Genomic DNA, 15,760 nt, shown 5'->3' on the forward strand with positions numbered 1-15,760 from the left:
GGAAGTGATGTTACGTTGATTGTGAAGAGGGTTCATGCAACAAATGGATCGAAAGGACTTAGTAAACTCTATTTAGTGAGTTCTTTTTTAAATTTAAAAATCAAATTGTCATCGCTTTTGATAGGGCGCTTCTACACGAAACACCAAGAAAGAAAGTGACGCACAGACACTGGTAAGTTGAATTTCTCGAAATAAAGTTAGCGTGATAAATGTGTCTCGGCATATGGAGCTGTTTAGCGGATTTGTTTCTATCGACAGCTATAATTGCAACATATTATTTTTTTTTTCTCAGGATGGGGTTACTTCATCGTATAACGACCACCTGCATTTTCACTGAGCTGAGGCTGAAACGAAGTTATTTCCTGCTCACATTTACTGGGCCTACTTGAAGCCAAGGCTACTGAAATTGCAATGACATTTTTTGTGTTTTTACATAATGCGATGTGTCCGGTTTTATAGTTGCCTTGGAGTGAATTCTAACTCGGAGGTGAACTCTTAAATTAGATAGACCTACATTGTAAAACAGGAGCCTGTACTTAGTAGGGTAGGAATGCGACACTTTCATTGGGAATTGATGTAACATTTTCCTATCAAATTACATTTAATTTTAGTTTTAGCCATTATACTGCAGTGGGCTAAATCAGCCTCAGTGTTTCTTGGTAGTCTTAAACAAATCTACTTTGAAACAAATGTACACCTCACACACATGGTTATGGGCTTTAAAAAAATAAGATACTTGTACCATGTCAGATATAGCATTTAAATGTATAAAATGTTGAGGTGGCATCCCAATATTATACTTTCTATACATCACAGAATACTTATTTATTAATATATATATATATATATAACAAAACCGTCTGACATAGAAAAAATCGGATTTCGGTCTTAATAGTTTATTAATTATGAAATGATTATTAAGAACATTTCACCCATGAGGCAACTTAACTGAAGGAAAGGGTTTTAAGTAAAGCGTTTTGGCATCAGTTAGGACGGTAAGACGTATCTCCTGGTGGTACATGTGGCTTTCTCTATCGTGTTTTGTGTATCAATTTAATCATTTATTTGATCACTGTTTGATAGCGCAATAACCTTTTGGTATAGTAGGCTAATATAGGCTACACAGGTCTATGCCAATTTGCAATGTCAAATAGGTTTTCGCATTACAATATAAAAAGTGTGACGTCATCGGAGTTGAATGTATCACACCTTATTTAATAGTTTTCCAGTGGAAGCAACAATGAAGAGCGAAACTGTTAACGTGTAATGGGACCTCATAATTACAACCCTTGTATTGGCTACATTTATCTAGGTTTATCTATCCATAAACCTGCATTCATTTGGCTGGTGAAACATCAACAGGTGTCTGTCTACCTCACTATCTTGGTATGGTATCTTAGGGATACGAGTCTGGCATTTTGGCTGGAGACATGCCATGCAGAAAAAACATCAGCTCAGACCAAACCCAAAATGGACACCTAACTAAAAACGTTTGTCTTTGTGTTAATACATTTTTATTTTGTCAAGGTTTAAACACATTCGGAACATGATAAACCAATTTATTCTAAATTAACTTTTAGGTTGTCTTTAGTTTACTTTACGCCTGTCAGCTATTCAAAGATAGACCTCTGTCTAGTCTGAGATTTGAGCAATTGCGCTTGTGAACAACCTAGGAGATATGGTTATTAAACAGGGTCAATGGTAGAGTAAAACATGACCAGTCAGGACAGCTACATGATGACCAGCTGAGCTGGGGGTTATTAGATGTTTTATGTTTCAAGTAGGGTTTGCGTCAGCTAATCAATTGTTTTCTTCTCTGTGTGCGTGCATGCAGGTATGTGTGTTTGAAATGTTTCTACTGATAACCATAATCAAATACTTGTTTTCCTATTTCACACATGTACAAGTGTATATTAATACGCATTTGTGAATTGGAAATGTGTTTTTAAATATCCTCACTCCACCTGAGACACCCTTGGAGTGGGGTCATGGCCAGGGTCACCATTGTCCAGCGGCCCCTGAAAAAATTTAGGCTTAAGTGTCTTCAAACTAGCGACCTTTCAGTTACTGGACCAACGCTCTAATCACTAGGCTACCTGCCGCCCATCATAATCTGTAAACCATTTCTCATCATCAGAATAACGTCTCTTCACTTACAGATATATACAACATATTCATACTCGGAATGTTACAAAATAGTGCTTCCAGTCCTGAACATGATGAAACCTGGTGATATTTCAGATGCATATTGGCAAGTCATTCTGTCAATACATCTGAGATGAGTGCTGTATTATTGTGGTACTGCAACACCCTTCATCTTGTGCAGTTTAAGTTCATGTCATCTGCATATCCTCATTCGAGGAGTTCGCCATTATAGTTGGCCAACTGCCCAGGGTGGGTACTTCAGCTCTACTGCTCTGGCACATAATCTGAGGTGCCCTCCTCCAACTAGTGTGAAATCCGCACCACCAGAGAACAGGGCTTTGCCTAAAGCCTTCTCTTTTAATCACTTTCACTTGAAGTTTATGTTTAAAAGTAAACATACAATAACTTTGAAACACCTTTTTGAAGAGGACTAAGGCTGATCCTTGTTTGTGTATGAGCTCAGTTTGGATCTTCTGTTTTAGAAATGGGCAGGGGCAGCGATGTGAATCAAATAATTTGTGACGCATGAGCAAATTCCTGAACAAATGTGTAGGGAATCTGAATTTAATATTTACCTGATATCAGTGACAGGCAGTGAGGTAGAACTAGCCAGTCAGTGCATAGTGATTTCACTCATAAACAAGTGCAGAAGGCCTACTCAAGATGCTGTAATGTCTAACTTGCAAGGTTGTATTTCACACCTTGTTAAAATATTTCATACTGCAGTCACTGTAGTGGGCTTCCTCAAACAACCTTATTTTGCTGCTCATCTGCAACACGTAATCACAGCCGTTCAGGCTTCCTTGTAGAAGCTGTGATAAGATTAGTCTCAGGACTAAACATTTCATAAAATGTATTTAATTTTTTTAACCTGTACTGCTCTGGTGTTCCGCCAGTGGAACTCCTCCCACATTCCACTGAAAAGGCAGAGCGCGAAATTCAAAATATATTTTTTAGAAATATTTAACTTTCACACATTAACAAGTCCAATACAGCAAATGAAAGGTACACATCTTGTGAATCCAGCCAACATGTCCGATTTTTAAAATGTTTTACAGCGAAAACAGCACGTATATTTATGTTAGCTCACCACCAAATACAAAAAAGGACAGACATTTTTCACAGCACAGGTAGCATGCACAAAGCCAACCTAACTAACCAAGAACCAACCAAACTAACCAACAAACAACTTCATCAGATGACAGTCTTATAACATGTTATTCAATAAATCTATGTTTTGTTCGAAAAATGTGCATATTTCAGGTATAAATCATAGTTTACATTGCAGCTACAATCAGAAATTGCACCGAAAGCAGCCATAATAATTACAGACACCAACGTCAAATACCTAAATACTCATCATAAAACATTTCTGAAAAATACATGGTGTACAGCAAATGAAAGACAGGCATCTTGTGATTCCAGCCAATATTTCCGATTTCTTAAGTGTTTTACAGCGAAAACACAATATAGCGTTATATTAGCTTACCACAATAGCCAGAAACACAAGCCATTCCCCAGTAGTAAAAGTTAGCGATCGTGACAAACCAGCAAAAGATATATAATTTTTGACTAACCTTGATAAGCTTCATCAGATGACAGTCCTATAACATCAGGTTATACATACACTTATGTTTTGTTCGAAAATGTGCATATTTAGAGCTGAAATCAGTGGTTATACATTGTGCTAAGGTAGCATCTTTTTCCCACAACGTCCGGATATTTTTCTGACACTTTTTCTGACACATATTCTGACCAAATGACTATTCATAAACATAACTAAAAAATACATGTTGTATAGGAAATGATAGATACACTAGTTCTTAATGCAATCGCCGTGTTAGAATTCTAAAAATAACTTCATTACGACATCCAGCTTAGTTATAGCGAGAGAGTACCCAAAAGCTGGGCGCAAACGACTAGCACATGTTCGACAGATATATGAAATAGCATCATAAAATGGGTCCTACTTTTGCTGATCTTTCATCAGAATGTTGTACAAGGGGTCCTTTGTCCAGAACAATCGTTGTTTGGATTTAGAACGGCCTTTTTCCCTCTCGATTTAGCAAGCACACTTGCCAAGTGGCGCGAATCTCTCCATGTCAACAAACGGAAGAGAACGGAACACGGCAAAACTCCCGAAAAAATTTCAATAATCTGATTAAACTATATTGAAAAAACATACTTTACGATGATATTGTCACATGTATCAAATAAAATCAAAGCCGGAGATAGTAGTCGCCTATAACGACAGCTTTTCAGAAGGCAATCCCCGGTTCCTTCTCGCGCCTTCCTGAAAACAGGAAATGGGTGACACGTCATTCCAAGAGGATTTATTCCAACTCAGACCAAGATAAACACTCCATTTCTTCTCTCACTGCCTCTTGACATCTAGGGGAAGGTGTATGACGTGCATGTATACTAATACGTATCATGCCCATTTATAGGCAGGACCTAGAACAGAGCATAGTTTTCAGACTTTCCACTTCCTGGTCAGGAAGTTTGTGCCAAATGAGTTCTGTTTTACTCTCAGATATAATTCAAACGGTTTTAGAAACTAGAGTGTTTTCTATCCAGTAGTAATAATAATATGCATATTGTACGAGCAAGAATTGAGTACGAGGCCGTTTAAATTGGGCACGATTTCCCCCCAAAGTGAAAACAGCGCCCTCTGTCCTTTGTCCTATGCCACCTATTTTTACCAAACCTGCTACTTGTTATCCCAAAAATTATTTCACAAAAAAAAAACTAAAGCGCCCTCATTTAGCATAATTAGATGAAAATATGTAATTTAGTCTTTTTGTGTTTTTTCTCTACAGGCTGTAGCTTAGGGAAGGATAGGCAGTTCAATGATACAGTGCCTAGTGAAAGTCTACACACCCCTTGCACTGTATTCACATTGTGCCACCTTAAAATTAAATCCAAAAAGGATTACATTTTTCCCTACAGATCTACATAATCTTTCCACATTTTTTTTTTATAAATATAAATTTATAGAACATTTTCCTAATTGTAAAAAATATTTATTGATTGCCTATGTCTTAACACACCAGAGTTAATGCTTGGTGGAAGCCCCTTTGGCAGCCGTAACAGCTGTGTATAATTTTGAATAAGATTCTACCAACTTTGCCCGACTCTTATGGCAACATACAGGTAACTGCAAAAATAATTAACACTTGCGTTTTAGATAACATTTTAAGGCAACTAAATGTGAAGACAGTGCAAGGGGTCTGTAGACTTTCACTATAGACTGTAAGCCTTTGGCCTACATGATTAGCATCCTCTGTAGCAGCCTGGTTGCACATGAACTTCTGCAGTTAATCTGATTACCATTGGAGGCGACTGGTGCCGCCTCAGTGATCCTAACCTTCGAAAGAGCAGGGCTGTCCGCAAGCCTGGGGGCCTGTTTCTCTGGGGAAAGCCTCTGTAAATGTGTCCCTGCTGGCCAGATGGTGTACCCTTATACCAGCATGAACTGCCTGGCGACCAAGAGATTTGAGACATATCATTTACTTAATAATACAGTTGACTGTCCTTTTTGCTTGACGAGGTCAATCGATTTGTGTGTGCAGGTAGTACTGTGCAGTTGTGCTGTGAAACATAAGTCGGCCCATATATAAGCCTTTAGAATGTAAGCCTGGCTATTCCATTTCCCACTTGGGAACAGCTCAGAGAGGCTGGAGATGGGGTACCACTAGTCCAGTCACAGTGTTTTCATCACAGAACTTGATTTTGCTCCAGACTTTAAGCAGCTTATTGCTCAGGATGAGGGCTTTAGTGCTGGACAGAGTGAAAGAATGCCTTTTCATACCGTGGTCATGTGATGGACTCTGCTTTCAGTGGGAATCACATCCAGCTTGTTCTCTTGAATATAATTTGATGGATATCTGTGTTCAGTTCATCTTGTGTCCACCACAGTCTTTCTCATTCACAGGCCTCAACTTTCTAGCTATGCTATAATAACTCTGTAGTAATGCATGGCACTATAGCTTTGTGTAATACATATTTTGTATCTATCAAAAACACATTGATTAATTCTGATTTATTTATTTACTATTTATGGACCAGGACCAATCATGCCAGTGAAAATTTCAGCTCAATACAATTTGAACTCTATTGTGACAACTCTTATGGAATAACTTGTTTTTCTTGTGAATTTTTAGTCTGTTGTTCAATTGCCTAATTCTTAGTCTTATTTGCAAAATTACCCACAATTAATCCTCTCATGTAGAGTTTCAATCTGTAACAGTTGCCCCAAATAGGAGATTATCCACTTTTACCAAGCAAACAGGTGAAAGTTCACTGCGGATGCGGTTATAGCAGGATCTAAGTTTGAGTATTTCCTTACTGAACATGCATAGAGGCGAATGTAGTTTCTTTCACATAAAACATTTGTGTTTCCTGTTACTGTGTCAGCATACTTACATGACCATGAGAAGAGAGCAGTAGGCTAGGCTCTCAAAAGACAGACAGGCGTGTCTGTCTCCAACATAGCTCTAAAAATGTTGTCCTCGGGTCAACTGTTTCGCAGGCACTCTACCCTGCTAGTGTAAAAATCTGCGCTTTTTAAGGCCCTGGAAACTGTTTTATGTTGTGATTATGTAGTAGAAACCATTCTGAAAATGCGCTCATGATTTGAAAAACACTACATGACCAAAAGTGCTCGTCCATCATCCCCCCCCCCCAGCCTCGGAAAGCTTTCCACTAGATGTTGGAACATTGCTGCAGGGACTTGCTTCCTTTCAGCCACAAGAGCATTAGTGAGGTCAGGCACTGATGTTGGACGATTAGGTCTGGCTCAGTCGGCGTTCCAATTCATCCAAAAGGTGTTCGATGGGGTTTATGCTGTAGCATTAAGATTTCCCTTCACTAGAACTAAGAGGCATAGCCCAAACCATGAAAAACAGCCCCAGACCACTATTCCTCCTCCACCAAGCTTTACAATTGGCACTATGCATTGGGGTAGTGTTCTCCTGGCATCCGCCAAACCCAGATTCGTCTGTCAGACTGCCAGATGGTGAAGCTTGATTCATCACTCCAGAGAACGTGTTTTCACTGCTCCAGAGTCCAATGGCTTGGAGCTGTACACTACTCTAGCTGATGCTTGGCATTGCGCATGGTGATCTTAGGCTTGTGTGCGGCTGCTCGGCCATGGAAACCCATTTCATGAAGCTCCCGACGTTGCTTCCAGAGAAAGTTTGGAACTCGGTAATGAGCATTACAACCGAGGATAGACTACTTTTATGGTCCCGTTCTTTGAGCTTGTGTGGCCTACTACTTCGCGGCTGAGCCATTCTTGCTCCTAGACGTTTCCACTTCACAATAACAGCACTTACAGTTGAACAGGGCAGCTCTAGCAGGGCAGAAATTTGACAAACTGACTTGTTGGAAAGGTGGCATCCTATGACGTTGCCATGTTGAAAGTCACTGAGCTCTTCACTAAGGCTATTCTACTGCCAATGTTTGTCTATGGAGATTGCACGGCGGTGTGCTCGATTTTATACACCTGTCAGCAACAGGTGTGGCTAAAATAGCTGTATCCACTAATTTGAAGGGGTGTCCACATACGTGTGTGTGTGTATATATAGTTTAGTTTACAAATGATTATCTACAGTCTCGGTTTTAAATTTGCATCAGGATATGTGCACAGATTTTAAATTGCTTCCTTCAATGTTTGGTTTCTTTGTCTGGTTTTCAGGTCTGAAATAAGCACTCACTATGTCTGATGGGGACTATGACTACCTCATCAAATTCCTAGCCCTTGGTGATTCTGGAGTAGGGAAAACCAGCTTTCTCTACCAGTACACAGACAAAAAGTTTAACTCCAAATTCATCACTACAGTGGGCATTGATTTCAGAGAAAAACGAGTGGTAAGTTGATTGCCCTAGTCATACAATTTGTCACGTGTGTGTGTGTGTGTGTGTGTGTGTGTGTGTGTGTGTGTGTGTGTGAGAAACCATGAATTTAATTATTCACATACAGGTACTCCCCTACCACCCGTAATGACCAGATAGTATGCTGCTTGGTTGAAAGAGTTAACATTTGAAATGGCCAATTATTCCATGTGAAAGTTTTTGTAGTGCAGGTTTACTATTAACCATGGAAATTAAGTAGGAGCTTAAAAGCATTACTCCTCACAGTGTGAAAGGTAGTGGTAGAACTGTTTTTTTGTAGGGGATGAGTCTGAAACATATGAACCTGCAGATGTACCAGTATGTGTGGGTGTCGCAGCAATCTGAGGAACTCCCAGACCAGGAAAGGATGACTAATATCACTTGAGTTCAGCAGCACCCTCCTAGAAAATAAACACTTCACACCACATAACCAAACACCAGGGTCATTTAAGCATAATCACTCATGCTGTGTATATTGTAGAGATTATCAGGGCAAACATTTTCCATCTAAATGTTTAGGTTCACTTTGGGTTGCAAGATAATATATGTAGGATGACCAATAGGAAAGTATATTTTTAGGGCCTCATAGCCAGAATGACCTCACACTGCTTTATATGGGTATAATAACTCTCTCTCTGTCTGACAGGTATACAAATCAAATGGTCCAGATGGGGCAGCAGGCAGAGGACAGAGGATTCATGTTCAGCTGTGGGACACGGCGGGGCAGGAGAGGTAATCCAAAACTCATCTCCCACTGACACTCTTGCTCAAGCCCTCACTGGCTCTCAGGTAGTTGTTGGCAGCTTTCAATTGCTTACTTTCTTCAAGCTGAATGAAGCTCTTTACAAGGTGTTTTTTCTTGTGTGGTGTCAGGTTTCGGAGTTTGACGACAGCTTTCTTCCGAGATGCGATGGGCTTCCTCCTCCTGTTTGACCTCACCAATGAGCAGAGTTTCCTTAATGTCAGAAATTGGATGAGTAAGTCCTCTACATGTAGATCCTGACAACCACAATCTCATGTTGACTTCCAAAGAAATGTGCAGTGTCTTAACCACTATCTTTCAATCACGACTGGTGGGCTGATGACTGGCTTATTCACTTTTAGGTCAATTACAGATGCACGCTTACTGCGAGAATCCAGACATTGTACTCTGTGGCAACAAGTGTGACCTGCTGGAGCAGAGGGCAGTCCGTGAAGATGAGGCCCGTGAGCTGGCAGAGAAGTATGGGTATGTGTGACTAACCCTCCCTGAAACATTTGCCAAGAAGGCAGTGGCTGATGTGTGTTTACTCAAGGCTGTGCAGGAGAATCTTGAACAATACAAAATGTTAGGCTAGGTTGGTCTTTCTGGAAAGGCAAATATTTACACATCCATGTAAAGTATCCTGCTTGTGGCCTGAAATTACACATTTAGTGAATATAAAGGGATTAGATATGGACCTCCTATGTTTTGCTAAAACTAACAAATGCACCATATTTGGGGTCAAACGCCATGTCGTAAGAGACTACGGACTCTATTTTTAAAAAACCTAACGCAATGGTAAATATAAGCGCTGGGGGTAGCTCTATAGGTGGAGGGGTGTGTCTAATATTTTTGCTATTTTCACAGCTGTTATTATGAGCGCAATAGCTGGCGGTGGCGCGAAATGGTTGTTTTTTAAATTTATGAATAAACAAATTGTAGGTGGGAGGAGGACTTGACCACTCACTGGCCAATCAAGGCTGCATGTGTTAGTCTCAAGTTCTGTAGGTTATTGAAGGTCTTTGCATTGTCATCAACTCCAATTTGGCTGGGGGCACGGAATATTCTGTCCTAGACCATTGTAGATTGATAATAGTTTATTTAATAGCATAGGCTACAGTAACAAGTGATAACACGAGTAAAAAAACAAACACATCCAGTGTTTGCTCTATTTTGAGTGTTGACAGTCAACCTTGTTATAATAGGCTTCAATCAGTATAGGCCTTTAGATATCGTGCCTAAAAAAAATAGTCTGCCTTAAATTGTATTGTTTGTGTGAGGCACATTCTCAATAAGAAAGATATAGCCTAGGTCTACCGTTGATACTGCATAATAGGACTGAATTGTTTAAATACGTTTGGAGGAGCGTGTCTTGAATTTTTTTGAACAACAAATCAATACAAAAAGTATATGGGAACACTAAAAAAAGACCGTATCTCTTGTTCCATGTGCATATGGGCACTGTGCGTCAGGGGTGGATAGGCTGCGCTTCCGTTGTCAATATCCATGCCGTATCCAACCGCGTTAGCTACGACCAGCTTTCGGTTGGTCTTAAATATCCCCACCAGTGCATACTGAAATTGCCACTTTGGGGCACGTTTTTAAGGACACCAATTGGATATTGCCACCCCTCCCACCTCATCGCAAGCGAGCTCATACGACAGGTAAATTACCAATCCTGGCGCTAGGGTTTGAAAATAGAACAGCTCTGGCTTTAACAGGTCTAAATTGCAAACGAGCGTGCGTTTTGACAATTGCACGCACTTAAGGCCAGCCAAAAATCGAGCCCCCAGTACTTAGTTATGATCATGTTATGTTAAAAAGATGTTATGGTGAGCTGAATGTCCATCTTGTGCACGGAAAATATCTAAGTGACGGCATATTTAAAGTTTTAGGACGGGTAATCAGATTTACATAGCCCAGTCATAATGTTATTGCTGAATATCATACAGGTAGCCATCTGTCCTAACTCAACAGAGGAGTCTGGTCTCTCTTCCAGATGCACATCATATTGAGTTGTCATGGTTGACTAGATACGACTCATATGTCAGATTTGGTTACAGTGTCGTTATTTTTTAACATTATGTGATCCGATGGCTCCACCAGTCTGAAATCCAATGTGGTTTTTAGAGAGCCATGCTCCTCTACTATTTCAAATATGCATCTTTCACTGCTATAGTGCATGTTTCAAGACGAAAAACAAACACCCAAACAATAATTTTCTTTCAATCTTGATTTCTTTTCAGCTGCTGAGAACTAGATTCTGTCTTAGAGTAAAGCTTTCAATTAGATCAAAACTTATTCAGGTTGTAGGTAGATAGTTTGCCTCATTCAGAGACATATCAGTCAATGTTCTTATGTGTTGCTCTCCTTCCCGTGCAGAATCCCTTACTTTGAGACAAGTGCAGCTAACGGGCAGTTTGTTAGCCAGGCTGTGGATGTCCTGCTGGACCTCATCATGAAGAGGATGGAGCGCTGCGTGGACAAGTCCTGGATCCCTGATGGAACTGTGCGATCCAATGGACACAGTGGTCACACAGACATCACAGAGCCCAAGACCCAGGAGAAGGGCAAATGTGCTTGTTAGGGTCCACATACAGATAATGGTTACACCATCCCCTCAGTGATGTTTTGGTACGACTGGGCTTTATGGTATGTGATGAAAGGCATGTAATATTTGTAAATCAATGGTGTCATAGTACGTTTTGGCAAGATGTGGGGGGGAGTGTGTATGACGTGCAAAGCTGAAAGTAACTACTAACCCCTGCCAAATGTACCAGAGCATCATTATGTTTTGTTAATTTCATTATGCCATTTGGTGGGGTGCCTCTCCTTACACTTGTCCATACAGTGTCAATTAAGTGCCTTTTTATGTTTTCATTTCAGAGAATATTATATATTTTACATTGTAAAAGAAAAGTGTATTATAACCAACTATTTTCTAAGATCCAGTATAAAAGTGAGAAGCCACTGAAAGTTGTATTAGTTGAGAACACTTCCCTGTGAATTAAAAGGAAACCCATCCTTATTACATTGAACTTTTTGACACGGGATATTTTTGTCACTATGCACTTCCATTTATTCTTGTACAATGTAAAAGTCCTGAGCACATGCAATCTGTAGTGAATAGAGTGATTTATTGTATAGGCCTGCACTGTAGTAGCAGAGTAGCTGGGTGTTTTTATTTGTATCACAATGTCGGGATATTGGGTCTATCAGAAATGTTTGAGGTTCCATGTAAATCAATGCTGATTTTGTTCATTCGTAATTTTAAAATGTGCCTAAAATCTGCTGTATTCTGTCAAACACTGTTTTCATGCCAAATATGTAAACCATATCCTTTATTCCATAAAATAAATATATTTTATTTATTAAAGCGCTGTCTCAGTTCTCACCTTGGCTACCTCTGAAACAATCTTATTAGAGTCAATATGTAACGTAATGCAAATATTTTAACAAACATCTGCATTTCCAAGCGCTAAGGTTTAGAAATGTATCTAGTTACACAACTAGGGGGCAGTTTGTAACGAGTAAAAACAATTATCTTTACCGGAAATAGTACATCGTAACTTCCTTTTAAAATCCTGCCACTCGCATTCCACCACGGATAACACATGGGCAATAAATAATCAAGTGGTCTAACGATGCGAATTGAAAAATGTTACTTTTGCTCTGGACCTGTGTATCCCGGGCACGGTACGATGTTTGTGCGGAACGATTGCAAGGTATGACTTTTTTTTGTGTCCTCCTTTCTGCTTTGACGGCTTCTATGCTAATATGCTAGTTGATTTTCTAACTTCCTGCTAACTAGCTAGCTTGTTTTGTCAGCTGGGATGTTTTTTTTCTTCTTCCAAATGTCTGTAGCTACGTAACATAAGACAGTATAAGCCCAGGTGCCCAACTATACCAGATAACCTATTCGTTTTTTACCTCTTAGCTATATTTCAACGTTTTAGTGCAGTTTCTTAACCAGCCAGGCCTGTTATTGTTGCCAAGTGAAGTCTGTCTCACTCAGCAGTGGAGACATTGGCTTTGCTAAAGCTGTAGTAGTCTTGTTTCCCGTACATTGAGGGGGTCTCTCCATGACCAGACATAGAACAGTTCTTGATACTGCTACCTTGTGTATAAATTAAATGACTAAAATGTATTCTCAGACGTTCAGGTTTTGTAAATCAAAATGCCTCAAAAACTTCAAAAAGAAGCGTAACCCAAGAAAGACCAGATGGACCAAGGCTTTCAGGAAAGCGTCTGGCAAGGAATTGACAGTGGTGAGTTCCCACGTCCACCCATGCAAGTTGTAGAATGATGTGAAATGTGATATGATTGATAAACCATCATAAACGATTTGCCCTTGAGTCTCTTACTGATTTATTTCCAACACAGGATAACTCCCTGGAGTTTGAGAAGCGCAGGAATGTGGCTGTCAAATACCAGAGGGAATTGTGGAGCAAGACAGGTACTTGTTATGGCTACAGTTCAGAAGTGTATTTATTAGTGAAAACCGTAGCAAAACATTTTGCAATGAAAACTAGTGTTTCTTACTGGTTAAGTCAGGGCTGTTTTCAGTACTTCTTGCAACGGAAACTGTTTACCGTTTAAGAACCAAACGAAAGGAACGAAACCGGAAAGGACCTTCCTAAATTTGTAGAATATAAATTCTAGTTTTCGTTGCAAATTGTTTTCCGCTTGGAGTAAACACTTTTTGTAACAGAACTTTCGCAGCAGACTAAACATTTTGCAACAGAATCGGGTGTAATGAATACACCCCTAATGGGTGCCTCTACTTCGGCCCGTTTGGTTCTCACTAATTACAACCCTGCCCTCACTTTCATCTTTCAATTGTTTTCATACTCTATTCAAGTCAATTCTCACATGACAGATTGAGATCATGCCCTCTGCACATTAAAAAAACAACAAAAAAAAAACATTTTATTTCACCTTTATTTAACCAGGTAGGCTAGTTGAGAACAAGTTCTCATTTACAACTGGCCAAGATAAAGCAAAGCAGTGCGACACAAACAACAACACAGAGTTACACATGGAATAAACAAACATATACAATAAAGTCTATATACAGTGTGTGTAAATGAGGTAGGATAAGGGGGGTGAGGCAATAAATAGGCCATAGTGGGGAAATTATTGAGATAAGGCGGGGCTTTACCTAGCAATGACTTATAGGTGACCTGGAGCCAGTGGGTTTGACAGTGGATATGAAGCGAGGGCCAGCATACAGGTCGCAGTGGTGGGTGGTATATGGGGCTTTGGTGACAAAACGGATGGTACTGTGATAGACTACATCCAATTTGCTGAGTAGAGTGTTGGAGGCTATTTTGTAAATGACATCGCCAAAGTCACGGATCAGTAGGATAGTCAGTTTTACTAGGGTATGTTTGGCAGCATGAGTGAAGGATGCTTTGTTGCGAAATAGAAAGCCGATTCTAGATTTAATTTTGGATTGGAGATGCTTAATGTGAGTCTGGAAGGAGAGTTTAGTCTAGCCAGACACCTAGGTATTTGTAGTTGTCCACATATTCTAAGTCGGAACTGTCCAGAGTAATGATGCTGGACGGGTGGGTAGGTGTGGGCAGCGATCGGTTGAAGAGCATGCATTTAGTTTTGTTTGCATTTAAGAGCAGTTGGAGGCCACAGAAGGAGAGTTGTATGGCATTGACGCTTGTCTGGAGGTTAGTTAAGTGTCCAAAGAAGGGCCAGAAGTATACAGAATGGTCTCATCTACGTAGAGGTGGATCAGAGAATCACCAGCAGCAAGAGCGATTTAAATGACACATGTTACTGTATGTTCCATGATGGTGTGTATGTTACTTCTACAGCATAACATCAAGACCGATGTAGCTAACTGCTAAGGTTTTGATAATAGCTTTGTTGATCTGTTAAATCCAACTAAATTTGCTATTTTCAGTGGAGGCAATGAGGAAGGTGGAAGGAATAAAACGGAAACGACAGGCACAGTTCATCTTCAACAGGTGAGCCCTAGCTTTCTCCCACCGATAAGAGCCTGGTTCAATTTGAAATTGTTGGCCACACTAGGAAAGCATGGGCCTTCCAACTTTATAATGATTATATTAGTATTCTGTAAAATCTGGTTGAGTCAAACTTTAATTACACAGTCCCTGCTTCATAACATTACTATGTATTACAGGAAAATAACTAGGCTAACAGAAGGCCAGTATCGCCAAGTATTGGAGTCTGATATGTCTTTTTAAGCACTGTTTTCAAATAGATTTTTCCATATTTCCTCTATCCCTTTCTTGATCAGACTGAAGAAGGGCAAGCATTTGGAAAAGGAGGAAGCCATCAGCGAAGTGAAGAAGAACATTCACCTCATCAAAGCCCCACATGCAGGTGAGTTCACTGATTTCCCTTGTTGCTGTTTAGTATTTTACATTGTGTTTGTATATCTATCTCTATCTATATTAGGTGATGGCATTCATTCCACTTTGAGTTTACATAATGAAATATAGAATTTTGCTAATCAATTTGTTTTCCATGTGTAGGCAAAGCCAAGGTTCTGGAGGAGAAGATGGTGCAGAAGTTACAAGAAGATGTGGAAATGGGTGACGATTAGCAAGTCCTTATTGGGGCTCTGCTGAAATAGAGACCTACAAACAACCACTGGCTGCTCTATTCATAACATCCATAGACTATCCTTTACCAAAATCTGGACAACAGTCTGGGAAGAAACAAGGAGACATGGCACTGCAACCCAATGCAGTTGCGGAGTGCTAACACAATATTAAACACTTTGAAAATCATTTCGGAGAGTGTTGTCATATGTTGGATTTAATAAAGTCTTGTGTCCTGACAAATATTTGTTTTGTTATTCGTCCTGATATTATTCATCCACATGAACCTTCAAACACATGTGGCACATTGCCACATGTGTTTGAAGTGAATTGCGTTTATTGGGAGTTTTGGTGGAGAACTATTGAATTCCAGTACTTCAAGTACAGACATGGC

At 39.9% G+C, this 15,760-nt stretch overlaps 2 protein-coding genes across 3 annotated transcripts; both read left to right on the plus strand.

Annotated features, from left to right (window-relative positions):
• Positions 1–12,158, plus strand: rab27a (RAB27A, member RAS oncogene family). Of its 2 annotated transcripts, XM_038969773.1 has the most exons (7): positions 1–172; positions 293–487; positions 7,844–8,016; positions 8,687–8,772; positions 8,914–9,017; positions 9,145–9,268; positions 11,165–12,158. In XM_038969773.1, exons 3-7 carry the CDS (start codon positions 7,864–7,866, stop codon positions 11,367–11,369), a joined length of 672 nt encoding a protein of 223 aa, XP_038825701.1. In that variant the 5' UTR covers positions 1–172; positions 293–487; positions 7,844–7,863; the 3' UTR covers positions 11,370–12,158. The 2 variants fall into 2 exon arrangements, with proteins under 2 accessions (XP_038825701.1, XP_038825700.1); XM_038969772.1 differs by lacking the exon at positions 293–487.
• Positions 12,159–12,348: 190 nt separating this feature from the next.
• LOC120024979 (probable ribosome biogenesis protein RLP24) lies at positions 12,349–15,609 on the plus strand. Its single transcript, XM_038969377.1, has 6 exons — positions 12,349–12,507; positions 12,937–13,050; positions 13,166–13,238; positions 14,703–14,766; positions 15,060–15,145; positions 15,298–15,609. The coding sequence occupies exons 1-6, from the start codon at positions 12,427–12,429 to the stop codon at positions 15,366–15,368; spliced, it is 489 nt and encodes a 162-aa protein (XP_038825305.1). The 5' UTR covers positions 12,349–12,426; the 3' UTR covers positions 15,369–15,609.
• Positions 15,610–15,760: the final 151 nt, after the last annotated feature.

The sequence above is a fragment of the Salvelinus namaycush genome, chromosome 30, assembly GCF_016432855.1.
Source record: "Salvelinus namaycush isolate Seneca chromosome 30, SaNama_1.0, whole genome shotgun sequence".
In the NCBI taxonomy this organism is placed as follows: domain Eukaryota; kingdom Metazoa; phylum Chordata; class Actinopteri; order Salmoniformes; family Salmonidae; genus Salvelinus; species Salvelinus namaycush.

Coding starts and splice junctions, on each gene's coding strand:
- LOC120024979 (XM_038969377.1), top strand. CDS start 12,427: ATGCGAATTGAAAAATGTTACTTTTGCTCTGGACCTGTGTATCCCGGG. Junction 13,051..13,165: donor CTGGCAAGGAATTGACAGTG/GTGAGTTCCCAC, acceptor TTTCCAACACAG/GATAACTCCCTGGAGTTTGA. Junction 15,146..15,297: donor CATCAAAGCCCCACATGCAG/GTGAGTTCACTG, acceptor TTCCATGTGTAG/GCAAAGCCAAGGTTCTGGAG.
- rab27a (XM_038969773.1), top strand. CDS start 7,864: ATGTCTGATGGGGACTATGACTACCTCATCAAATTCCTAGCCCTTGGT. Junction 9,018..9,144: donor TAATGTCAGAAATTGGATGA/GTAAGTCCTCTA, acceptor ATTCACTTTTAG/GTCAATTACAGATGCACGCT. Junction 9,269..11,164: donor GAGCTGGCAGAGAAGTATGG/GTATGTGTGACT, acceptor CTTCCCGTGCAG/AATCCCTTACTTTGAGACAA.